A 25,350-nucleotide genomic window follows, 5' to 3' on the forward strand; every position below is an offset into this window, starting at 1 on the left:
GATTGGTGCAAATGTGATGCCATGGTGTGAATTCAGCAGAACACTCACACAAGAAATCTGATCATGATCTAATGTCTGCAGTTATCACAATGAAACACTTCATATAATATGAGTCTTTGATGGTGCAGCATGAGACATATGATCATCTCAGGTGTCTTTTGTGATCACATGTCTCGTGCTTTAAACACACACAAACACACACATGTTCTACTCACATGTTCGATAGTTAATCTATGATGGCATTTCAACCTTATACCCTCAGTTTAAACTAGCCCCAGATAACCTGGCTAGAAACGTATTCTTACATGAGAAAATTGTTGTGCTTTTCATAACAATATATTTTGTTGTATTAATAGTTTCTATCGAAGGTGGAGACGTGGGTGCAGCAGTGCTCTGAAGGCCCTCTGCCGTCAGTCTCCTCTGAGCTGGAGGCGGCCAGCAAAAAGCACCAAGAACTCAACGAGGAGATTTCTGGAAACTACACACAGGTAAATACATATAATTACAAACAGGTAGGTCCTACACCCAGAACTACACACGGAAGTACACACAGAGCTGCACGCAGAACTACACACAGAACTACACATGGAAGTACACGCATAGCTACACACAGAACTACACCCAGAACTACACGCAGAACTACATGCAGAATTACACACGGAAGTACACGCAGAGCTACACGCTGAACTACACACAGACCTACACCCAGAACTACACCCAAAACTACACCCAGAACTACACACGGAAGTACACACAGAGCTGCACGCAGAACTACACCCAAAACTACACAAGGAAGTACACACAGAGCTGCAAGCAGAACTACACCCAGAACTACACTCAGAACTACACGCGGAAGTACATGCAGAGCTACACACAGAACTACATGCAGACCTACACCCAGAACTACACGCAGAACTACACCCAGAACTACACCCAGAACTACATGCAGAACTACATGCAGAACTACACCCAGAACTACACGCAGAACTACACCCAGAACTGCAAACAGATAAGACTAGTTTAGAATAGGTTTGGCCTGGTTTAGACCTCGTTCAGTCCTGGTTTGGTCCTAATTTAGACCTCATTTGCTCCGGTTTAGATCTGGTTCATTCCTGGTCTAGTCCTGCCTTGGTCCTGCTTTACTCCTGGTTTAGACCTGCTTTAGACCTAGTTTAAACCTGGATTATACATAGTTTAGACCTGGTTTAGCCCTGGTTTAGACCTGGTTTAGACCTGGTTTAGTCCTGCTGCAGTCCAGCTTCAGTCCTGTTTTAGACCTGCTTTAGTCCTGCTTCAGTCCTGTTTTAGACCTGCTTTAGTCCTGCTTTAGTACTGTTTTAGACCTTCTTTAGACCTGCTTTGGTCCTGTTTTAGACCTGGTTTAGTCATCTATATTAACATAGTTCCTCTCTGACCTCAGATCAGTGAAAGCGGTAAAATCTTATTGGACGTCCTCCAGCGAAGTCCCACCTCCGAGTCGGACCAAACTGAAACCAAACCGGACTTCACAGCTGCCACACACGGTATCATGGGAGTTCTGCACCAGGTCCTTCAGGTATGAGGATCAGTTTAGTTCAGATTTCATTCTCCTGTAGAATTATAACACCTGTATATAGTTCATAAATATGTAATATGTTAATATTATGTTTTTGTCTCAGGGCCATCACAAAGTGGAGGGGGCGTGGCAGCATCGTAAGCTCCGCCTCCACCAGCGTCTGCAGCTCTGTGTGTTCCAGCAGGATGTCAAACAGGTCCAACTTTTATATTTTAGACTTAAACCTTATTTATTTATATATACTCTGTTATTGTTTAGGAGTTTGATTTTTACACAAAAACTGTTGGCCAATGCTAGCTAGCATGCAACTGTAATGTTAATTGAGAGGGCCTTTTTTAACAGCACTAAAATCTTAACCAGCTCACCTGTTCTACTTCCTGCTAAGTCAGTTTTTTATGATTGTGTTAAAACAAAACTGCAAAATTGCAGTGTCAATAAAGTTGTGTATATCTGTCCGCTTTAGGTGTTGGACTGGGTGGAGCAGCATGGGGAGGTGTTCCTGAATAAACACAGTGGAGTGGGGAAGTCGCTGCACCGAGCTCGAGCTTTACAAAAGAGACACGATGACTTCCAACAGGTGGCACAGGTGAGTGCACCATTGTCTGTTTATAGTATTGTCATAGCAACTGATAAAATGTTAAACTGGATATTTCCTTTTGCAGTGCATAAACTAAAGTACCTAAAGTTTGAGTCTTAAACCTTGTATCTTCTGTAGAATACTTACACAAATGCAGAGAAGCTGCTGGAGGCGGCCGATCAGCTGGCGCAGTCTGGAGAGTGTGAAGAGGAGGAGATCTACCAGGCCTCACGCGACCTCGAGCTACGGATGCAGGTACACTGAATAAAAGAAATAATACACAGAAATATGATACTAAAGTAAATATACTACTATGTCCATGTTTGTTCTGACTGTAATAGACCTCCCTTTTTTCTGTTGAATTCTCAGGCGTTTATTCAGAAAGTGGAGCAAAGGAAGCTGCTGCTGGACCTGGCTGTGTCCTTTTACACGCACACCAAAGAGGTACTTTTAGTACTACTACTACTGCTACTACTACTGCTACTGCTACTACTGCTACTATTGCTACTGCTACTACTACTATGGCTGCTGCTACAGTTGACACTGCTGCTACTGCTACTGCTAGTGTAGTGGTAGTAGAAGTAATATGACTGCTCTTACCATGACTACAGAGACAATGCTGCCATCTACAGGACATAATTATGTTGGACTAAATCATTTTACCGTACATTGTTGTTGTTTTTTTGTGAATAGTGTGAAGTGGTGAGTGATTATTGGTCAGAGGTTCAGGCTGCCCCAGGGCAGCTGTGGCTACAGCACTATCTGGGTGAATGAAGAAAGCTCTGTAAAGTGCTTTGGAAATCTTGACACATGCTGTATAAACCCATCGCAGTATTATCATTATAAATACATGTCATCTCTTCAGTTGCCTGTGGTTGATTTCTTTTGTTATTTTCAATGGTCTGTAGGTTATATCTGTTAGAATGTTTTATGTGTTATTATAGTTGTCTGTATGTTATACCTGTGTTATATTTGAATGTGTTATTCTCAGTTGTCTGTGGTTGAATAATTGTTCTGTTATGTTGCAGTTGTCTGTGTGGATGGAGGGCCTCCAAAAGCAGCTCTCCTCTGAGCTCTGTCCCTGTCCTGAGACTGTGGAGGCTCTGCAGGCCCTGATCAGCCAGCAGCAGCAACAGCAGGCGAATACACAGGTAAACAACCATTATAATGTGCAGGCAAGAATATGGTAAATATATATCACTATATCACTACATCAGCTAGCAACAGCAGAAACAGCAGGCTAATGCACATTTAAACAGATGCGCACGCATGAAAATGGCCTAACGGCCTTAAATCTTATAGAGTTTGATATTTTGTTTGGGTCAACCAGAAGCCATGCACACTGGACACTGCACAAAAGGTGACACAGTTTTTGTATCCACTCAGTAGTAAAACAGGGCTGTGGGTAAATTTCATAGTAATTTAAAATAATTTAATTTGGTGAAAATAATCAAAATCGTCCCAAAAATATACAGTGTTTATTGACCATCCCTCTGAACAATCGTATTGTCATTGGCCGTGAAAAAACACGTATTGATACTTCGCAGTGATAACACACTGGGGGTCATTCTCTATGTATCTCTATGGTGGAATGTTCAGGAGTTTCCATGGTGACACAATGCACGCATCTGTCAAAAAGTATTAAGATAGTCTGAAATCTCAAGACAAAATACAAAATGTAAAAACATTTAAACAGGACATTTTCAGGAGCCTGTGATCAATACGAGCGTTCATCATGACTAACTGAAAAATTGGTGGCTAATGCTCGCTAGCTTGTGAGTGTAATTTTATGTGAGAGCGCCTTGTATAAGCACAAATCAGCTCATCATCAGTTGTAGTTGTTTAAATAAAGCTCAGGTCTAACAGACCTTCTGACAGAGCAGTGCCTACAGTTAGCATCACTCCCCCAGTGAATGTTGATAATATCAGCTGCAAAGTATCAACTGGCAAACTTCTAGTTAAATATATCACTAGTAGTAAATGTTGTAGTCCTGCTTGTATTAAAACCCCATAATAAACCCTAACCCAGACTAACTTAACCCTGTTTTATTTTTAACCCAGACTAACTTAAACTCTAACCCTGGCTCTCACAGGAGGCCGCCATGAGTGTGATCCGAGAAGGAGAAGACCTCATTCTACAACTCAGGTACTACAAGTCCGGCAGAGTGGTTATCCTGTTTCCTCCATCTCACCAGGAGGTTGTGGGTTTGACTCCTGACCTCTCTGAGTGGAGTGTGCATATCCTCCTTGTGTGACTGTGACAGCAGGGCAGGCCCAGTCTATAAGCAGACTAAGCAGCTGCTTAGGGCCTCGAGGCCACCAGAGGGCACCCAAGAGCCCATGCATTTACATTGAAAATAATATAATATATCAAATTTTATTGGAAACAGGGCTTGTTTGTTTATAGCAGCCTAAATATCCCTCTAAAACAATTTCATTTGTTTTATATCTAAAGTAGCAAAATATCTGCTGCTGCTCATTTGTTTTTGAGTCGGGCAGAGGTGAGGACAGCTATGTGTTTACACCGGTGCAAGGACCCTTTATAATGTAATTGTAAGCCCACTGTCGCCAACGGGAACACATTAAAATCCACCTGAAACTTGTCTAGAATTTCAAAAATCTTGAAATATATGTTTGTGTTATTTTCTTGTGACTCTGATAGTTGTAACATTCTGGATGTTTTCAGTCTGATGTCGGTCATATAAATACAAATACAATTAGTCACGGTGATAAGAGCAGAGTCAAAATGTTGTCAAATCTGACTCACCAATATCTGAGGCAGGAGGCATCTGCTGTCGGGGGCCCCAGAGACAAATTCAGCTTAGGGCCCCGTGAAAGCTAGGTCCGGCCCTGTGTGACAGAGTGGTTACCCTATCTCCTCCCTCTCACCAGGAGGTTGTGGGTCAGACTTCCTATCTCTCTGAGTTTGAGTGCGTTACTGTGGCAGAGGTTATGGGTTTGATTCCTAACAAGGGTGCATTTGTTGTAGACCGCAGGGCAGCTCGGTGGTCCATGTGGAGACAGTGCTGCAGCAGTTGGAGGAGGCTCATGTTCAACTGGAAGAACTGTTCCACCAAAGGAAGATTCGCCTTGACGTGTTTCTGCAGCTTAGGATCCTGCACCAGTGCACGTTAGAGGTACAAGTACTGCAAATACTACAGCAAATACTACTACTACCCACAATACACAATACTGCCAAATTCAAGGTACCCAATATTGCAAATAAACCATAGTCCGAACAAGTATAGACATGGTGATATGTTGATTTAGACCTGGTTTAGTGCCAGTTCAGACCTGGTTTATTCCTGGTTTTAGACCTGGTTTTAGTCATTGTTTCGTCCCAGTTTAGGCCTGATTTTGTTCAGTCCTTGTTTAATTCTGTTTTAGTCCTGGTGCAATCCTGATTTAATCCTGGTTTAGTGCCGGTTCAAACCTGGTTTATTCCTGGTTTTAGACCTGATTTTAGTCATTGTTTCGTCCCAGTTTAGGCCTGATTTTGTTCAGTCCTTGTTTAATTCTGTTTTAGTCCTGGTGCAATCCTGATTTAGTCCTAGTTTAGTGCCGGTTCAGACCTGATTTATTCCTGGTTTTAGACCTGGTTTTAGTCATTGTTTAGTCCCAGTTTAGGCCTGATTTTGTTCAGTCCTTTTTAATTCTGTTTTAGTCCTGGTGCAATCCTGATTTAGTCCTGGTTTAATCCTGGTTTAGTCCTGATTTAGTCCTAGTTTAATCCTGGTTTAGTCCTGGTTTAGTCCTGGTTTAGTCCTGGTTTAATCCTGGTTTAGTCCTGGTTTAGTCCCAGTTTAGTCCTGTTTAGTCTTGGTTTATTGATACCTCATTGTATTTGCAGGTAATGAGTGAAATGGACGCATGGAAACAAGACCTCCAGAAACAGTCTCAGGATTTCTCCTCAGATAAGTCCCGAGTCTCAGATCAGAACCAGGACAAACTAGGTCTGAGTGGATCCAGACTGAACGAGGCCAGTCCAGAGGCCCTGACCCTGGCACAGCAGAGGATCCACAGGTGGGACACAAGGCCTAAGAAGATTGTTAAAGAAGGTGTTATTGTTTTGCCTGTAATGTTCCACAGTGTGACATTAAATAGGCTCAGTAATTACATGAGAGATATTAGCCATAAACCAGGTCACACGTCTCCTCACTATGTACTGTCTTGTACTTGTACTTGTACTTGTATATATAGATATATAGATATAGATAATTGTTTCCTGATGCAGGCACATGGAGCGGCGTCTGGCCATGAACAACATGATTTATGAAGTCATTCAACAGGGACACGACCTCCAGCAGTACATCACCGAAGTACAGGCCTCAGGTACTACTGCTATTGCTGCTCGTGCAACTGCTACTACTGCTACTGCTACTGCTACTGCAAGTACTACTACTACTACTACTGCTACTACTGCTACTGCTAATGCTGCTACTGCTGCTACTACTACTACTGCTTCTACTAATACTCTCGCTGCTGCTACTGCTACTACAACTACTTTTAGTGCTACTATTACTACTACTGCTGCTACTGCTGCTTGTACTACTAGTAGTACAACAAACCAGGACTACACCTGGACTAAAACAGGTCTAAACCAAGACTAAATGGTCTACACCAGGACTAACTAGAACAGGACTAAATCAGGTGGATACCAGAACTAAACCAGGACTACACCAGAACTAAACCAGGACTAAACCAGCGCTAAACCAAGACTAAACCAGGACCCTGATACTGTGTTGGTATGTGGGGAGAGAAAACAGGGCATGACGAGCGTTTGGGGAAGAGAATGATAGGAGGAGAAGGGGGTGTGATGCTGCAGGGAGGGGGAAAATGGGGTTGCCATGGAAACTGCCTACCGTAGCTATGGAAACCAGGATCCGGACTCTCCCTCAGCATCCGTGCCACACACACATACGGAGAGAGGGGTATAAGCCACGCATTAGAATGAACTGCAGCAGGGACAGCAATGCAAATGTATAAGGAGGTATAGACCTGGTTTAGATCTGGTTTAGTTATGCTTTTGTCTCTGGTTTAATCCTTGGATTAGGCATGGATGCAGAGGAGAGGGTCAGAGGATGCAGAGGAGAGGGTCGGAGGAGCAGAGGATGTAGAGTAGAGGGTCAGAGGAACAGAGGATGCAGAGGAGAGGGTCAGAGGAGCAGAGGATGTAGAGTAGAGGGTCAGAGGAACAGAGGATGCAGAGGAGAGGGTCAGAGGAACAGAGGATGCAGAGGAGAGGGTCAGAGGAGCAGAGGATGCAGAGGAAAGGGTCAGAGGAACAGAGGATGTAGAGTAGAGGGTCAGAGGAACAGAGGATGCAGAGGACAGGGTCAGAGGAGCAGAGGATGGAGAGAAGAGAGTCAGATGGATCAGGAGCCAGAGGAGAGGGTCAGAGGAGCAGAGGAGTGGGTCAGATGGAGCCGAGGAGATGGTCAGAGGAGCAGAGGAGTGGGTCAGATGGAGCCGAGGAGATGGTCAGAGGAGCAGAGGAGTGGGTCAGAGCAGCAGAGGAGTGGGTCAGAGGAACAGAGGAGAGGGTCAGAGGAGAAGAGCAGAGGAGAGGGTCAGAAAAGCAGAGGAGAGGGTCAGAGGAGCAGAGGAGAAGAGCAGTTATTATAATGGCAGTGACCTTTAGACTTATGTAGGTTAGACACATAATATCTGCCCATTATTTGTTAAAGGCACCATTTTTCTTTTTGGGTTTTTTAGAACATACATTCATAACTTGAGTTAGTGGTGAATCAGAGGAGCACAGGAGTGGGTCAGAGGAGCAGAGGATGCAGAGGAGAGGGTCAGAGGAACAGAGGAGTGACTCTGACTCTCAAGACTTCCTGTTCAAAACTGCAGCAGAATGTATTTTTGTGTGTTTTTGTTTTGATGAAAATGGGTATGTGACACTTTTGAACCCTGCATGTGTGACCTGGAGTGTGGATTTTTAGAATAACTAGGGGGGGGAGTGAAAACAGCCATTTCCTGAGCATTCAATCCTCAAAATAAATCTTGAGTAAGATCATGAGGGAATAGCTTTTATAGCATGGTGGTGTCGTCAGGATACAAACATTTCAAACTGGATTTCGATACTAAGGAAAAGAGCTCCTACACCAAGTGACTAAATGTGACAGGGACGCCATGTTGGCACTGGTGAGCTTGCGTTGATGAATGGCACCCAGTCGCTTTTGGAGTTTTTTTGTCTTTAATCTGAATAGTTTTAAGATAAATGATTGTCTACCATTTCATTTAAACATTAGTGACCCTTGCCTGGCACTGGGCTTATTTTAAAGACAAGAGATCGCATAGATTTCACTTTAACTCTGCAATATCTGGACATCTGGTTTACTTTTCCCCTTCTTATATCATTAAAAAGGCCCTGTACTATAATGCTACTGATCCTCACAGTCATGTGACACAAATGAAACAGTGAAAACACGATGTGCTGATGTCGCAGCCTGTTAGCCGCTAACTCACACTGTCAATGTAATAAACACAAAAACACTGATTTAATTTAGTTTGTGAATATATTTTCTACAGTCAGTGTTTCCAAGCAGTCAGTTAACATTAAGTAAATGAACAGTGTTTAGCAGAAAGCATTTCTCTTCAAACTACCTCTCCACCTCATTAACCAATTACACTATAATGTTAATGACAATGTAATGTAATGACAATACACACTCTTACAGTTTTTAAGTTGTTATGAGACTATGGACAAATAATTCAAATAAAACCAAATAAAAAAAAAACAACTATATCTATGTAAAAATAAATTCATGGCTTAATTAATGTAAGGCTTGATTAGCTGTTAGCCCATTTAACTGTAGAAATCCTACCCTTCTACAATTGATAATGTATACATCACAGTGTGCAACAATAATCTAAAATCTGTGAAACTCACATAAAGTTAATTCATTATGGCCGATGCCGCAGTTTCTGTGGGAATTCTCCGCTGCAACCATGGGGTTTAGAGGTACATGCTGAGCTCTAGAGACAGTATTGAGAGAGAGACTCAATACTGATTCCAATACCACAATGATTTCTTTAGACAATAGAATGTGATTTTCGACGTTAAATGGTAGTACTTTCTTTTATATTCCCATGTGTGGTTACTGTGTAATCCCTCAGTCGTCCAGGTAGGTTCCATAGTGGTCCATGAGTGTACACTAGTCTATGTGTCTTAGACTTGTTCTGATACAGCTCAACATCATTCTAAAGCTATTCAGGAAAGGTTCATTTCTGTCCTGTGAATGGGACTTTTTAGTATTAATACTTGCTCAAATGAATATCTTGTTTTGATACTAGTTTTAGTATTGATTAGTATCTGATTTTCAATACTTTTGACAAATGTACATGGTTAAAACATTATAAAGGTGGATTTTGCAGAATGTCCCCTTTAAGTCCTGGGCCTGATTTTGCTGATTTGGGTGTGGAAGGGCATCTGACACACGTGTACTCACTTGTGCTCTTGTCTTCAGGGGTAGATTTGTCGGAGCCAGAGGGCGGAACTCTGGCCCCTCAGGTGGAGGAGCTGCAGCACCTCCTACAGGACAAACAGAAGGAAGTGCAGCAGATGGCAGACCACACACACACACTGTTAGAACAACACCTACAACTGAGACACCTGCAGAGCCAAGTCAAACAGGTGAGATACTGGGTTTAGAGCTGGTTTAGACATGGGTTCATCCTGGGTTCGTCTTGGGTTCATCTTGGGTTAATCCTGGGTTAATCCTGTGTTAGTTCTGAGTTAGACCTGGTCCAGTCCTAAATTCGACCTGGTTTAGTCCTAGTTTAGTCCTTGTTTAATCCTGGTTTAGACCTGGGTTAGACCTGTTGCAGTCCTGGGATAGACCTGGTACTGTCCTGAGTTACACCTGATTTAGTCCTGGTTTAGACTTGGCTTAGTCCTGGGTTTGTCCTCGGCTAGACCTTGTTTTGTCCTGGTATAGTCCTGGTTCTGACCCAGTTTAGTCCTTGTTCAGTCCTTGTATAGTCCTGGGTTAGTCCTGTTTTAGGCCTGGTTTAGCCCTGATTCAGACCTAGTTCAGTCCTGGTTCAGTCCTGGTCTAGCTCTGGTTCAGCCTGGTCTAGTTCTGGTTTGGACCTGGGTTAGTCCTGGTCTAGTTCTGGTTTAGTCCTGGTTCAGTCCTGGGGCAGTCCAGGTTCAGTCCTGGTTCAGCACTGGTTTACTCCTAGTTTAGTTCTGGTTCAGTCCTGGTTTAGTCCTGGTTCTGACACGGTCTTGGGCTGAATAAATGAAGTGGAGGTGATATGTACGTAGTTCAGATTTCATCCTAGTTCAGTCCCTGCATTAGACCTAGTTCTGACCTGGTTTCCTTGCAGGTCCTAGGGTGGATAAATGAGGGGGAGGTGATGTTGGCGTCGTGCTTGTTGAACTCCAGTTGTTTGTCTGAAGCCGAACAGTTACAGCGAGAACATGAGCGCCTCCAGCAGTCCATTGAGGTAACTGCAACAACACTGTACATTTAGAGTTTTACATTTTGTATTTATTTGACCTGTTTTTTGTGTCTTAAAAACATTAAAAACAGACCTAGTTTATTTTAAATGGTTTGCCATGGTCCAAGGTTATTCTTCACTCATGCATTAAGAGCATTCTAGTTAATCACCATGATGAGTTTATAAGCACTTTCAGAGACCAGAGTGGAGTTTTAGCATGCTAACAGTGTACTTCCTGATTCTCTGACAATAAAATGCTTTATAATTAGATGCAGACAGTCCACAGTGGACTTGACCTGTTAATACAATATATTTGTATGGGGGCAAGACACATTTTGCTCAAATACTTGGGAAGAAATCAGGTACTGGCTCTTTAAAGAAGTGTTGCGTTTGCCTCAGGGCCTGCTCCACGCTGACTCCCTCCAGAGGACCCATCAGGTGGCGCTGGCGCTGCAGCAGAGGGCGGAGCTACTAGTGCGGTATGTTCTGAATCAGGCACTTGCATTACATAATACATAACTGCGATTTTTTCTAATTAGCATTGTGATTGTGATTGCTCAAGTTGTGATTTAAGTTTTAACAAAAAGATTCAAAGTTCGCATTTTGAACACTGAAATCTGAACTAACAAACTAATACAAGAATCACATTTCAGAACATGTTTGTACAGATCTAAACTACAGTTGAGCAGTTTGTATGCAGAATAAGACAAGAGAGTTTGTTGTTTGTGGGGGAAATTATGGTCTACTGCCTTTGAGATTTGCTAATTATGTCCATTCAAATTATGATTTTGCTTCTCCAGCTACTCCTCTCTGCTCCTTTCCTTTGCTCCTCTCCTCTGCTTGTCTGCTCCTCTCCTCTGACCTCTCTTTGTGCATCCTTAGGTCCGGGCACTATGATCCAGACGCAGTAAGAGCCTGTGCCCAGACAGTGGCGTTGCACTGGCAGACTCTGATGCTGCGAATTGAAGACCGACTTAAACTGGTGAACGCTTCGGCCGCGTTCTACAGGACATCACAGCAGGTATAAACATAAGCAAAACACAAGGTAACAAGGTAACAAGGTAACAGCAAAAGCACACAATTCACAACAGGTACAAAACAACACAATACACTGTAAAAGGACCCCACAACGGGTATAAACAAAACAGGGTAAGAGCTTACATGGCCATGTGCAACAAATAAAACAACGCATCAACAAAACAGTTTAGTGCTGGTTTAGTCTTGTTTAGTCCTGGTTTAGGCAAGGCAAGTTTATTTGTACAGCACAATACAATTCATACACAGAGTAATTCAAAGTGCTTTATAGAATAACAATACAATCACATACAATCACAATACAACAAATCAAAACTTAAATAATCACACATAAAATGAACATTAAAAGAGAAGAGTGCAGAATAAAAACCTTTCAGTCATATGCACAGCTTAACAGAACCATTTTAAGCCTAGATTTAAACATTGTCAAAGTGGAGGCCTGTCTCACATCTTCAGGAAGACTGTTCTAGGTTTCAGTGCATAAAACTGAAATGGTGATTCTCCAAGTTTAGTCTAGACTCTGGGTACCAGCAGGAGGCCAGTCCCTGAGGTCCTCAGAGTGTGAGATGGTTCATGTGGCTCTAACATGTGGGAGATGTTCTTTGGTGCTGGTCCACGGAGAGACTTGTTCACAAGCAGAGCTGTTTTAAAGTCTATTCTATGAGCCACAGGAGCCAGAGACCTGAGCACAGGACACATGTGTGAAGTACTTCCTGGTTCTAGACCTGAGCACAGGACACATGTGTGAAGTACTTCCTGGTTCTAGTCAGGACCTGAGCAGCAGTGTTCTGGATGTACTGCAGCTGTGTTAACACTCGTTTGTAGAGGCCAGTGAGCAGGACTTTACAGTAGTCCAGTGGTTCTCAATTATCCCCCGATATAATGAAATTTAATTAAATATCAAATAAAAAAATAAAATTAAAAAAACATCAAATGAATAAATTAAAATTAAATAAATATCAAAATAATACATTAAAATTAAATAAATATCAAATTAGTAATTGAGCAATTTGGTACGCCACCTTATATGATGCTCAGTGCTTGCTGCTTTAAGTGACATTTACAAAGTGGATGATTGTTGGCAATATTTGGCACGTTTATGCTGAAAAAAACTCCAGCGTCTTATCAGCGTGACTGAGGTGTAATGACGTGGTGCCTTAACTTATTTGGCTTCACACTGTTCGCTGCCAACATTTTCAGACACAGCAGACACCGGTCTGTCCTCGTGTCCCACCTGAGTCACGGTGAAGCCAAGTGCTAAATACGCTTCATCAGACTTCCTCGTCTTAATTTTCGGGTGACTTTACCTCCGTCTATATCCGCCTTTCTTTTCATCCCTGTTAAAATGTTTTCCATAGTGTCTCTTTAGCAAAAGTGTTTCTTGTTCACTGCCCTGTGTCACAATCTGTTCGCTCTCTCCTGCTCTTTGCTGTGTGCGCGCTGCGTACGCGCTGCCTACAGTACTACATTGTCATACGCGGAGTCATACGCGCCCCCCCCCCCCCCCCCCCCCCCCCCCCCCCCTCCGGTATCTCAAATAGTGGGGCGCACCCCCCACTGCAGTAGTCTAACCTACTAGAAACATAGATAAGCATGGATAAATCTCGCCAAGTCTGGGTTTGACAGTGTAACTTTGTTTTTTGCAGTGTTTTTAGGTGGTAAAAAGCTGCAGATGTTATTGATTTGATGTGGCTGTTAAAGTTCAAGTCTGAGTCCATTATTACCCCTAGATTTCTAGCCTGATTTGAAGGTTTTAGAGAGAGAGACTGGAGGTGACTGCTGACACTTTCTCTTTGTTGCTGTGGGCTAAAGACTGTGACTTCAGTTCTGTCTGAGTTTAGCTCGAGAAAGTCGTTTTGCATCCACACACTGATCTGTTGGATGCAGTGGCAGAGTGAATCCACTGGTCCATATTCACCTGCTGCAGTGAGACATAGATCTGAGTGTCATCTGCAGAGTTGTGGTAGGACACATTATTGCTGCGTATTAACTGGCCTGATGGCAGCATGTAGAGATTGAACAACAGGGGTCCCAGGATTGACCCCTGGGGCACCCTACAGGTCAGGGACATTTTATCTGAGACACATTTTCCAATTTCAAAAAAGTACTCCCTGTCTTCTAGAAAAGACTTGAACACAGTTTAGTGCTGTACCACAGATGCCCTCCCAGTCCTCTAGTCTCTGTAAGAGGATCCCATGATCCACAGTGTCAAAGGCAGCACTCAGATCTAACAGGATCAAGGCTGAGACTTTGCCTGCATCAGTGATCAAGCGGATGTCATTTGTGACTTTGTTAAGAGCAGTCTCAGTGCTGTGGTGGGGCCTAAAACCCGATTGGAAAACATCAAGGAGTTGTTCATTTGGAGAAATTTAATAAGATGTTGGTAAACTAATCCTTGTTTAAATCCTAGTTTAGTCCTGGTTTAGTCCTGGTTAAGTCCAATTTAGTCATGTTTAGTCCTGGTTTAGTCCTATTTAGTCCTGTTTAGTCCTGGTTTAGTCTTGGTTTAGTCCTGGTTTCACATGTAGTGCTGTTTGCAGGTGTGTGGCGTGCTGGAAAGCCTTGAACAGGAGTACAGACGGGAGGAGGATTGGTGTGGCTCTGGAGAGAGACAACCTGAGCAGCTGCTGCCTCTGATCAACAAGCACATGGAGCAGAAGGAGGCCTTCCTCAAGGTACTCTCACTGTCTGGATAGTCTGTGTACTCTGCATACTCTGATTGTAACGTGTTGAATACATTTGTGTGTACTCCAGGCGTGCACTCTGTTGAATATATTATTCTGCACAGGCATGTACTTTGGCACGAAGGAACGCTGAGGTGTTTCTGAAGTACATCCACAGGAACAGCGTCACCATGGCGACCATCTCTGGGCACAACATCAGCGTCACTGGGGCAACCGAGGTCACTGGGGGTCACTCCAGGGTCCCCGAGCAGCAGGTCAAAGGTCAGGACTATTTTAAACCTGCTCTCCACTGCATGATTTGTTTGTTCTTATAAGATTGTTGGATGACACAGTACACAACTTGAGGAGTTTAAGCTTACTACAGCTCACATGCACACTGTGAGATGGTGCACATTGCGAGATGGTGCACACTATGAGATGGTGCACACTGTGAGAGGAGGTGGAGCTTTTCTGTCACAGGGATTGATGACAGACACACTAGAACAGGGATGGGCAAACTTTCTGACACACGGGCCACAAAGGGTTCTAAAATTTGACAGAGGGGCCAGGCCAGGATATTTGTATGTATATATTACATTGGAGATTTGGTCTGTAACATGTAGCAAAACATATATGCAAGGCTCTTTGTACAAATTGTTTTCCAAATGCATTAATTAAATTAATAATTAGTTTATAAAATTTCAGTTAAATAAACACAGCAGAAAAACTTTGAACAAGGTTTACCCTGACCTATTTTAATATAATATGGTCACGTTCGGCGGGACGGATTAATAAGCCCAAAGGGCCGTGTGTGGCCTCCGGGCCATAGTTTGCCCATGTCTGCTCTAGAATATCAGGCTTTTGATATATTAGGTTATTTGGTCGTACTAAGTTTGATCTTTGTCCCGGTCCCAGTATTGTCCATTGCAGGCAGACAAAATTGTGCAGTGGACACCCAGGTTTAGGCCCTTTGTTTGGACTTTGTTCAGTCATGAACTAGACTTTCTGTAGTCCTGGTTTTGACAGGCTCTGGCTCCTCTTGTGCAGTTAAATACAGTGCCTGTTTTCACAGGGATCCTAAGTGAGCTGCTGCAGAGGGAGAACCGGGTGCTTCACTTCTGGACGTTAAAGAAGCGACGTCTAGACCAATGTCAACAGTTCCTCATGTTCCAGTCCCACGCTCAGCAGGTCAGACAAACACATACACAATATATTAAAGGTCCTATATTAGGCAAAACTGACTCATTTGAGCTTTAAGTCATGTTATAATGTTGTTACCAAAACACATCTGGAGTTGTGTTTTGTTTCATTCATATATTTGATTATAATTAGGCTGTCTACATCTCCAAAGCTCAAAATGCTATATTCTACCTTATGATGTCATGCAGAGGTAGTTTTCAAGTTAACAGCTACCTTTGACCCTTTGTTCAGGAAAGATTGGCAATACCAGGGCTGATTGTAATGAAGGTGTATGGAGTTGGGGTACAGCACTTCCTGTATCACCACATGACAAGATGGAAAGATGGAACAGAGTATTTTCAGTTTGAGAGAACTCAGCCCTAAATATGCAGGGTTTGTGTGTTAAACATGTTTTAATGAAACAAAACACAACTCCAGGTCTGTTTGTGAAGAGGTAACAACATTATAACATACAGTTGAAACCAAAAGTTTACATACACTTTATAAAAAGACGCATATGCTTTTTTTCTCACTCACATAAAATCAGACTAAAATTTTCCTGTTTTAGGTAAATTAGGATTAACACAATTATTTCTATTTGTTAAATTCCAGAATAATGAGAGAAGGATTTTTTTTGTACAATTTTTCATTACTTTCTTCAAAGTCAAGTTTACATACATTTAATTTATATTTGGTACCTTTGCCTTTAAACTGTATGACTTGGGTCAAATGTTTTGGATATCCTTCTCACAATAGTTGACAGTAATTTTGGCCCATTCCTCCAGACAGAACTGGTGTAACTGAGCCAAGTTTGTGGCCACCTTACTCACCCATTCCTTTTCAGGTCTTTTCATACATTTTTAATAGGAGATCAGGGCTATGATGATGGTCAAAACATTCAGTTTGTTATCATTCAGTTTGTTATACTTTGTCACCAGTTTGGCAGTATGCTTCAGGTCATTATCCATTTGGAAGACCCATTTGTGCCCAAACTTTAACTTCTTGGCTGATGTCTTGAGATGTTGCTTCAGTATTTTCACATTATGTTCTTTTCTCATGATGCCATCTATTTTGTGAGGTGCCCCAGTCCCTCCTGCAGCAAAACAACCCCACAACATGATGCTGCTACTCCCGTATTTCACAGCTGTGATGGTGCTTCCCTCTTTTTCCTCCAAATGCAATGATGCTCATTATGGCCAAACAGTAAAATTTTAGTTTGGTCAGACCACAGGACATGTCTTCAAAAATGAAGCTTTTTGTCCCTGTGCATTTGCAAACTGTAATCTGTCTTTTATATGCTTCTTTTGGAATAATGGCTTCTTGCTGCAGAGTTTCCTTTCAGTCCATGTTGGTACAGTCTTCGTTTCACTGTGGATAATGACACACTCTTACCAACTTCAGCAGCATCTTCACAAGGTCTTTTGCTTTTGTTCTTGGGTTGATCTGCACATTTCAGGCCAAAGCACATTCATCTCTGGGAAACAAAACCCGTCTCCTTCTTGAGCGGTGTGATGGCTGGACATTCCCATGGTCTTTATACTTGTGTATAATTGTTTGAACAGATGAATGTGGCACCTTCAGGCATCTGGAAATTGCACCAAGGATGAACCACACTTATGCAAGTCCACAGTTCTCTTCCTGATATCTTGGCTGATTTCTTTTGACATTCCCATGATGTTACACAAAGAAGAGTTGTAACAGTTTGAACAAAAGAAGAGCGTTTTAGGTATGCCTTCAAATACATTCACAGATGTGTCTCTAATGAACTCAAATGTTGTCAATAAACCTATCAGAAGCTTCCCAAGACATGACATCATCATTTGGGTTTTCTCAAATTGTTTAAATGAAAGTATTTTAATCTTACTCTATGCAAACTTCTGACTTTGAAGAAAGTAATGAAAAATCCTTGTCTCATTATTCTGGCATTTAGCAAATAGACATAATTTTGGTGATCCGAATTAACCTAAAATAGGAAAGGTTTTGTCTGACTTCATGTCAGACAGTGAAAAAAAAAGTGCATGTGTCTTTTTATATAGTGAATGGTTTCAATTGTTGAACAGAAAATAGCGTAATAGGCTCTTTAAACAGTGATATTGTACGTTGTCTAACCTCGCCTGTCTGTGCAGGCGCTGGACTGGCTGGCCCAGTCAGGTGACCATTACCTGGCCACACACACTTCACCTGGAGCCAATCTTTCTGAGACCCAGGAGCTCCTGAACCAGCACCGGGAATTCTGCATCTCTGCCAAGGTATAGATCACAAACAAGTAGAACAAGTAGTACTAACGAGTAGAACGTTAAAGAACTCATGACTTTTTTGACCTTTAAACCCTGTTATACTGTCGTTCCCTCATCAAAAAAAGACCTGGAGCTGTATTTTGTTTCATTCATACATGTCTTATTAATCCATTCATCCAAAGTTATCTTCTCTGAGCTTAGTAGCATTACAGATAAAACTCCAGACTTCTCCTATGCAGTTTTTAATTCCATAAACCATCACCAGAGTCCTTCTGCACTGAAACTGAGTTCATAACAAACACATGGCTCTATTAGCATAGCATGGTTCTGTTAGCATAGCGTTCATGGGTGATAAGGACCTTGTTTATTTACTTTTTATTTTAAGTTAGAAAACGTGAAATATTTATACCAATTTGATGAAAAGCATGTTTAAAAGAGAATTAAAGCCACAAGAATGCATCATATCTGTTCTTTAAACCTTTATTAATGAGTCTGACCTTCTGTCCCTCCACAGCACACTCAGGAGAAGGTTCACCTGCTCATACAGTTAGCCGAGAGTATGCTAGCTAAAGGTCACGCCCACCGCACCGAACTACGCCGCTGTGTCTCCTCTGTCGACAAACGCTACCGCGACTTCACTGTGCGCATGGGCCAGTACCGCCACCTGCTGGAGACCGCGATGGGGGGCTGTGCTCAGGTGTGTTCAGACATACAGGTGGAACTCCAGGCACAAGATTCCATTGGTGTTGCAATTAAATTGCAACACCAATTTAAACAGACACAATTATCAAATCTCAAAAGTTGCAGTTTTTTGTAGTACCATTTTCCTCCACAAACAACAAAATATCCTGATTTATTCTGCAAAAAACAGTGCTAATCCTGTAGTTTAGATCAGTAAAAACATGTTTTTAAATGTGATTCTTGTATTGGTTTGTCAATTTATAATATCATCTTTTTGTCAATTTTTCTGGACGTGTTTAAAATGTGAACTTTGAACAGGATCTTATTATTAAAACAGAAATTGCAATGTCTGTCAAAAAAGCCCTACTAACTGTGTTCCTGGGGTCTCATGTTTCAGGATAACAAAGACTTGGAGTTGGAGCTGATCCCAAACAGCCTCTCTGACTCCGACCCAGAAGTGAACCTGTCTGACCCCAGTCACCAGGTCAGCGACGAGAAGCGACGCACAGCACGCAAGAAGGAGTGAGTATAGACCATAGTCTTTATAAAGAAGTGGACTAAGTGAGTGCGACATCACCCACAGCGTTTGGCTCCAGTCAAATCAAGCTCATCAAGGCTAGCAGTTATAGCAGCTAATCTGAAGCCGAATTACACATTTGGAATTTGTTGCGCGAGTATCATAACAATCAAAGAGCCTAACATGAACAGGGCTATTGAAGGTAACGCTGGTTGAGCAGGGGGCAGGAACTTAGCAACGCTGTCAGTCAAACCTGTTGCTAATGCTAGCGAGAGCAACCTTGGGGAAAGAAGGCATCTGATTGGTCTGTTATTAATGTTCATATCTTGGGGACTAAACAGTGAAATAAAAATACCAGGATCATATAGAGCAAGATAATACATTTTAACATTTTAAGGACAAAATGACAAGGCTCACAGCAGCAGTTACAGAGAGAGGGGCGACAACTTTTCAATACAAAGTGAATTGGAGCCGATACTCGCTTCCTGTTTGGAACGTGGTCGCTAGCAAGTTAGCCATGTCCATTTATATATGCAAATTATGGTACAGAGGCTGGAGTTTGCAGTGAACAATTTGATTTTAGCTCAGCAGGACTAGTGTTAAATTTGGGGTACAGTACTTCATTTTTCAAACAGTGAAAGGAAGAAGTGCATTTAAATCTGTCTAGTTCTCACTAATCATGTGTCATATCTCTAGTATTTCACCTGCATGATTTCTTTATCCACTAGCACAATTTTAGAACAGCTTTTGTAGACAGAGAAGTGAAACCATCAAAGGACACCCAATCAAATCCCAAAGCGTCATATGGCTCATTCTTATAAGTGATAAAATGTTTTCTAATTAGATGTAAACAATAAACATTGACCGACATGGGTTTGATCATGGCCAGTACCAATTGTTTAGAATACAGAGTAATCGATGGTCGATAAACTCTGCCGATATTTTTGGACCACTTTTGATTTTTTTCATCAAATTATGTAATTTCAATTTACTACAAACTGTATCACATTTAGTGCAGTTGTCTCTTTGTATTAAAGTTTTGTGTGTATAGCAATCGACCAAAAGAAAATATTGGGCTCTGCTGGAGATTTAAGGCTGATAGCTGATACACTAAAAGGTCTGTAGTAAACAACATGCAGTGCTCATATTTTTTTCAAAAGGTTGTGCATTACACTTTCTGAGATGGAAATATGACTAATACACAAGATAAAAGTTGAGCAATGCAGCATTAATATGCAGTATTTTAAAGTAACATTTGTGTGTATTTTAAAATAATGAGTGTATTGTGTGTATTGTCTCTGTGTGTCAGGTACATCATGGCGGAGCTGCTACAGACAGAGAGAGTCTATGTCAGAGACCTACAGGAGTGTATCGAGGTAACATACACAACTGACCCCTGTCTCCTTTAAACTGTCCATGACAAGTTGGACTACTCATTTCACCAAAACACAATTAAGATCATTATATTTAAGATTTTACAAAAGATTTTTACATTTTTTCCCAGTTTGGCAATATTTTAGGTTTCAAACTGCACTTCTTGGTTAGAAATTATATCACTATAGGGAATTCCATAACTGTTACCTAGCAACCATGCTGAGCCAAAACTACAATTATAAGAAAATCTCTTTATATTGTTGAAATCATGTTTAAAGTATCAGGGAAATTTGTATTTTTAGTACATTGTTTTGGACAAAATTCTTCTAGTGTAATGTCATGAATGTGAAACTGTTTAAAATAGAACTCCCTACTTCCTGTCATTTTCAACATATTTTTTTCAAATTTTCTTCACAAATTATTTTAGGATTGGTATAAAACTATTATTTATATTTACAACAGCTATAACCTGTCCAAATGGAGTTGCAGAATTATCCAAACCTGTCATATGCACTGCAATACTGCTGTGTTTCAGATGACTTCACAACATTCTATCAGAAGTCATACTTAACACATCTGGGGGCAGCTCAAAAAATATAATTCAAATGCAGATTTGTGTTGTAATACTGTGAGTTTTTGGGTCTAGTCACCAATAGAAATGATCAGATTCAACATTTGTAAATTTACCTTTTGGATATTTCATGGCAAAGTATAATGTGATCAATAGGGAAAACCTGAAGACCTGATCTGGGACTATGACATGATCACATTTTATCTGAAAACCATAAAATAAACATGTACCTGTAATTCTCACCTGACTCACCTGTACATTTGTGACATTTCAGACACACCTGTACCTCACCTATACATCTATAATATTTCAGACTTACCTGTGGGAGATGACGAGCGGGGCTGAGGATGTTCCTCCTGGACTCTGTAACAAAGACGATGTTGTGTTCGGAAACATCCAGGACATTTACGAGTTCCACAACAGGTCTGCATTTAGTTCCTGGTTTAGTCCTGGTTTAGTTCCTGATTTAATTCCTGGTTTAGTTCTAGTATAGACCTGGTTAAGTCCTGGTTTAGTTCTGGTTTAGTCCTGGTTTTGTCCTGGTTTAGACCTGGTTAATCCTGTTTTAATCCTGGTGTAGTCCTGGCTCTGAAGAAATAAAACAATAGAATCATAATACTACTTCCATCACATCCATCTTAAACCTGGATTGTACTTTTAAATATGTTCTTTTTTCATTGCAGTATTTTCCTGAAAGAACTTGAAAACTACGAGCAGCTCCCGGAAGACGTCGGTCATTGCTTCGTCACATGGGTGAGCTCTCAGCCAATCAGAAGCCTAGATTTCAATGTAGGCATCACCGTCTGATTCTTGTGTTTCATTTCAGGCGGATAAGTTCCATATGTACGTGACCTACTGCCGCAACAAACCCGACTCCAGTCTCCTCATACAACAACACGGAACTGCTTTCTTTGAGGTATTACTACTAATACTACTAGTACTACTACTACCACTAATACTACTACTGCTGCGATTACTACTGCAAATAACACCACACAGTACAACTAATACAACTACTAATAATAATACTATTGCAGGTACTCAAGTCCTGTTTTAGTCTTGATTTAGTCTAGGTTGAATCCTGGTTTAGTCCTAGTTTATTCTTGGTTTAGACCTGGTTTAGTCCTGGGTTAGTCCTGGTTTAGCCCTAGTTTACTCTTAGTTTAGTCCTGGTTCAGTCTTGGTGTAGTCTTAGTTAGGTCTTGGTCTAATCTTCTGGTTCTGTCCTGGTTCAGTCCTGGTTCAGCCCAAGTTTAGTCTTGGTTTAGTCCTGGTGTAGTCCTGGTTCAGTCTTGGTCTAGTCATGGTTGGATTATGGTCTAGTCCAGGTTCAGTCCAGGTTTAATCTTGGTTTAGTCCAAATTCAGTCTTGGTTGGATTGTAACATTTCCTGGTATTTTCAGGAGGTGCAGAGGAGACACGGTTTGGCCAACTCCATCTCTTCAGCTCTGATCAAACCAGTTCAGAGGATCACAAAGTACCAGCTACTTCTCAAGGTCTCGCTACTACTACTACCACTACTGCTGCTACTACTACTACTACTACCACTATTACTTATACTCGTGCATTTGTGTACTGTGTTACTCAGGAGCTGCTGGCGTGCTGTGAGGAGGGTAAAGGAGAGATTAAAGAGGGACTGGATGTGATGCTCAGCGTCCCCAAAAGAGCCAACGATGCCATGCACGTCAGCATGTTAGAGGGTACTACTGCTACTACTACTACTATGAATAATACTACTATTAATAATACTACTAAAGCTACTGGCTCCTTTTAGTTGAGAGATGAGAATTGTGCTGTCTAAACCAGTGCTTCTTAAACTGTAGTGCAAACTCCTTCAGGTGGTACTTGGACAGCTCCTTCAGTTTGTGGGCTTGCCTCTTTTACATTTCTATTTGTTCACTTGTCTGTCTTCCTTTAGATCATTTCTGTTTAAACTTCAGTTATGTTGTCCACTTTTACCTGGTGTAGCCCTAGGTTAAATGTGGAATAGACCTGTTATAGACCTGGTTAAGATCAAGTGGTACTCAGAAAGCCAAATCTTTCTCATTTGTTTCACGTGTCTCTCAGGTTTGGAGGAGCATCTGGAGGTGTCTAGTCCTGGTGTAGTTCTGGTTTAGGTCAGATTTAGACATGGTTTAGTCCAGGTTTAGTACAGGTTTAAACCTGGTTTATTTTTTGGTTTAGTTCTGGTTTAGTCCTGGCTCATGTCTGTCTCAGGCCTGGAGGTTCCTCTCTTACCTGTCTCTCACCTGTCTCTCGGCTGTCTCTCACCTGTCTCTCACCGATCTGCTTCAGGTCTGGAGGAGGGTCTGGAGGTCCAGGGGGAGCTGCTCCTTCAGGACTCGTTCTTGGTCTGGGAGCCGAAGTCTCTGATCCGAAAAGGGCGAGACCGACACCTGTTTTTGTTTGAGCTGTCGCTGATCTTCAGTAAAGAGATGAAGGACTCCTCTGGACGCACCAAGTACCTGTACAAGAGCAGACTCAGGGTAAAGTACTACTATTAATACTACTACTGCTACTACTACTGCTACTACTGCATTTAGACCAAGTATCTGCACAAGAGCAGACTGAGAGTAAAGTGCTACTACTGCAACTACTACTGCTACTGCTACTGCTACTGCTACTACTAATGCGTTTAGACCAAGTACTAGTACAAGAGCAGGCTATGAGTAAATACTATTGCTAATACTACTACTAGTAGTACGGCTGCTACAAAAGTGATAAGATTAAGTACCTGTATGAGAGCAGACTACAAGTAACGTATTAATACTTATACCACTGCTACTACTGCTACTACTACTAGTACTGCATTAGGACCAAGTATCTGTACAAGAGCAGACTGAGGGTAAGTACTGCTAATACTACTAGCACTAATACTACTCCTTCATTAATTTTTGGACAGTAAAGATGTCACTTTTCTAAAGTTTGATTTGTCTGCTCACTCTGCTGCTGTGATACTTCCATCAGTCGGTTTCAAGTACTTGACTTTCTGATTCAATGAACACAATATCATACTGAAAATGTGTACAACTTTACAGCTGCACATATGAGCCGGGTTTGACCAGTTTACTAAATACATGACCAGAAAATACTATTATGTGTATGTACTCTTTTGTTACTTTCAAAGGCTAAATTGTGTTGTTTGTGTCATCTCTTGTCAGACATCAGAGCTGGGTGTGACGGAGCACATCGAAGGAGACCCCTGTAAGTTTGCTCTGTGGGTCGGAAGAACGCCAACTTCAGACAACAAGACTGTGCTCAAGGTACTCTGCAAATACTACTGCTGCTACTATTACTGTTACTACTAATACTACTACTACTACTGCTACTACTACTATTACTGCTGCTGCTACTATTACAAACACAATTTTATTTATTTATTTTTATTTAACCTTTGTTTAACCAGGAAAGTCCCATTGAGATTAAAAAATCTTTTTCAAGGGAGTCCTGGCCAAGCAGCAGCAGCAAATTAAAAATACAGTTAAATAATTAAAAAGAGACAAGATAACCGGAAAAGACAAACAGATTCTGAAAAACAAGTGCATGTTGTGGAGTCAGTGAGACCTCTCAGTTTAGATTTAAAAGCATTCAAGGAAATCAACTCTGTCACTATCACTGCTACTATTATAAAACAATAAGACTGTGCTCAAGGTACTCTGCAAATAGTACTGCTGCTACTATTACTGCTACTACTGTTACTAATACTGCTACTCCTTCTACTATTCCTGCTACCACTACTGTTACTGCTGCTACTGCTACCGCTACTGTTACTATTACTGCCACTATTGCTGCTACTACTACTACTGCTGCTATTATAAATACTGCTACTGCTACTATTACAAATGCAATTACTTTAAACATGGTTTAGTCCTAGTTTATATACTTAAAGGTACCAGATTTCAAACAATGAGTCAGGAACATGTTTTCGTTTGAACTATTAGCCCCGCCCACTTAGTCCTCTGTGCTGTTGTGATATTGCACCATGACACACAGCTGTCTGGGATAATGTCAGACAACTGTTTCCTTACAGTTCTCACATCTCTGCTACTATTATTCCCCTTTTTGTCATTCTTAAAAATGCCCCATTTGTTGTTATTTAAGGCTGCGTCTCTGGAGCTGAAGCAGGAGTGGGTGCGCAGTATCAGACAGGTGATCCAGGAGAGGAGGGGTCACCTGAGGGGTGCCCTGAGAGAGCCAATCCCCCTGCCCAAGACCCCCAACCCCACACTGGGGAGACAAAGGAGTATCAGTCGGAGGTACGCTCCAAAAACACACACACATTACTGCCCAAGACCCCCAACCCTACACTAGAGAGGCAGAAGAGTATCAGCTGGAGGTACACCCCAAAAACACACACACACACACATTACTGCCCAAGACCCCCAACCCTACACTAGAGAGGCAGAAGAGTATCAGCTGGAGGTACGCCCCAAAAACACAGACACATTACTGCCCAAGACCCCCAACCCTACACTAGAGATTCCGGGTCTAGTTCTGTATTAGTCCTGGT

The 25,350-nt window shown here is 41.8% G+C and overlaps 1 protein-coding gene across 1 annotated transcript in view; it reads left to right on the top strand.

The window, feature by feature from the left end:
• Positions 1–25,350, top strand: part of LOC117381867 (kalirin-like) — a 51,404-nt gene that overhangs the window by 7,678 nt on the left and 18,376 nt on the right. The window contains exons 9-38 of the mRNA XM_055226732.1: positions 357–488; positions 1,421–1,555; positions 1,659–1,751; positions 2,019–2,141; positions 2,271–2,387; positions 2,502–2,576; positions 3,161–3,283; positions 4,226–4,278; positions 5,122–5,269; positions 5,983–6,155; positions 6,367–6,464; positions 9,605–9,771; positions 10,470–10,589; positions 10,983–11,062; positions 11,466–11,604; positions 14,159–14,293; positions 14,407–14,563; positions 15,354–15,469; positions 17,587–17,709; positions 18,212–18,394; positions 18,776–18,900; positions 20,205–20,271; positions 21,154–21,263; positions 21,524–21,593; positions 21,667–21,756; positions 22,244–22,336; positions 22,429–22,540; positions 23,136–23,326; positions 24,002–24,103; positions 24,942–25,096. Of these exons, the coding sequence (XP_055082707.1) occupies positions 357–488; positions 1,421–1,555; positions 1,659–1,751; positions 2,019–2,141; positions 2,271–2,387; positions 2,502–2,576; positions 3,161–3,283; positions 4,226–4,278; positions 5,122–5,269; positions 5,983–6,155; positions 6,367–6,464; positions 9,605–9,771; positions 10,470–10,589; positions 10,983–11,062; positions 11,466–11,604; positions 14,159–14,293; positions 14,407–14,563; positions 15,354–15,469; positions 17,587–17,709; positions 18,212–18,394; positions 18,776–18,900; positions 20,205–20,271; positions 21,154–21,263; positions 21,524–21,593; positions 21,667–21,756; positions 22,244–22,336; positions 22,429–22,540; positions 23,136–23,326; positions 24,002–24,103; positions 24,942–25,096 (3,605 nt within the window). The remainder of the gene's footprint in view (positions 1–356; positions 489–1,420; positions 1,556–1,658; positions 1,752–2,018; positions 2,142–2,270; positions 2,388–2,501; positions 2,577–3,160; positions 3,284–4,225; positions 4,279–5,121; positions 5,270–5,982; positions 6,156–6,366; positions 6,465–9,604; positions 9,772–10,469; positions 10,590–10,982; positions 11,063–11,465; positions 11,605–14,158; positions 14,294–14,406; positions 14,564–15,353; positions 15,470–17,586; positions 17,710–18,211; positions 18,395–18,775; positions 18,901–20,204; positions 20,272–21,153; positions 21,264–21,523; positions 21,594–21,666; positions 21,757–22,243; positions 22,337–22,428; positions 22,541–23,135; positions 23,327–24,001; positions 24,104–24,941; positions 25,097–25,350) is intronic.

The sequence above is a fragment of the Periophthalmus magnuspinnatus genome, chromosome 2, assembly GCF_009829125.3.
Source record: "Periophthalmus magnuspinnatus isolate fPerMag1 chromosome 2, fPerMag1.2.pri, whole genome shotgun sequence".
NCBI lineage: Eukaryota > Metazoa > Chordata > Actinopteri > Gobiiformes > Gobiidae > Periophthalmus > Periophthalmus magnuspinnatus.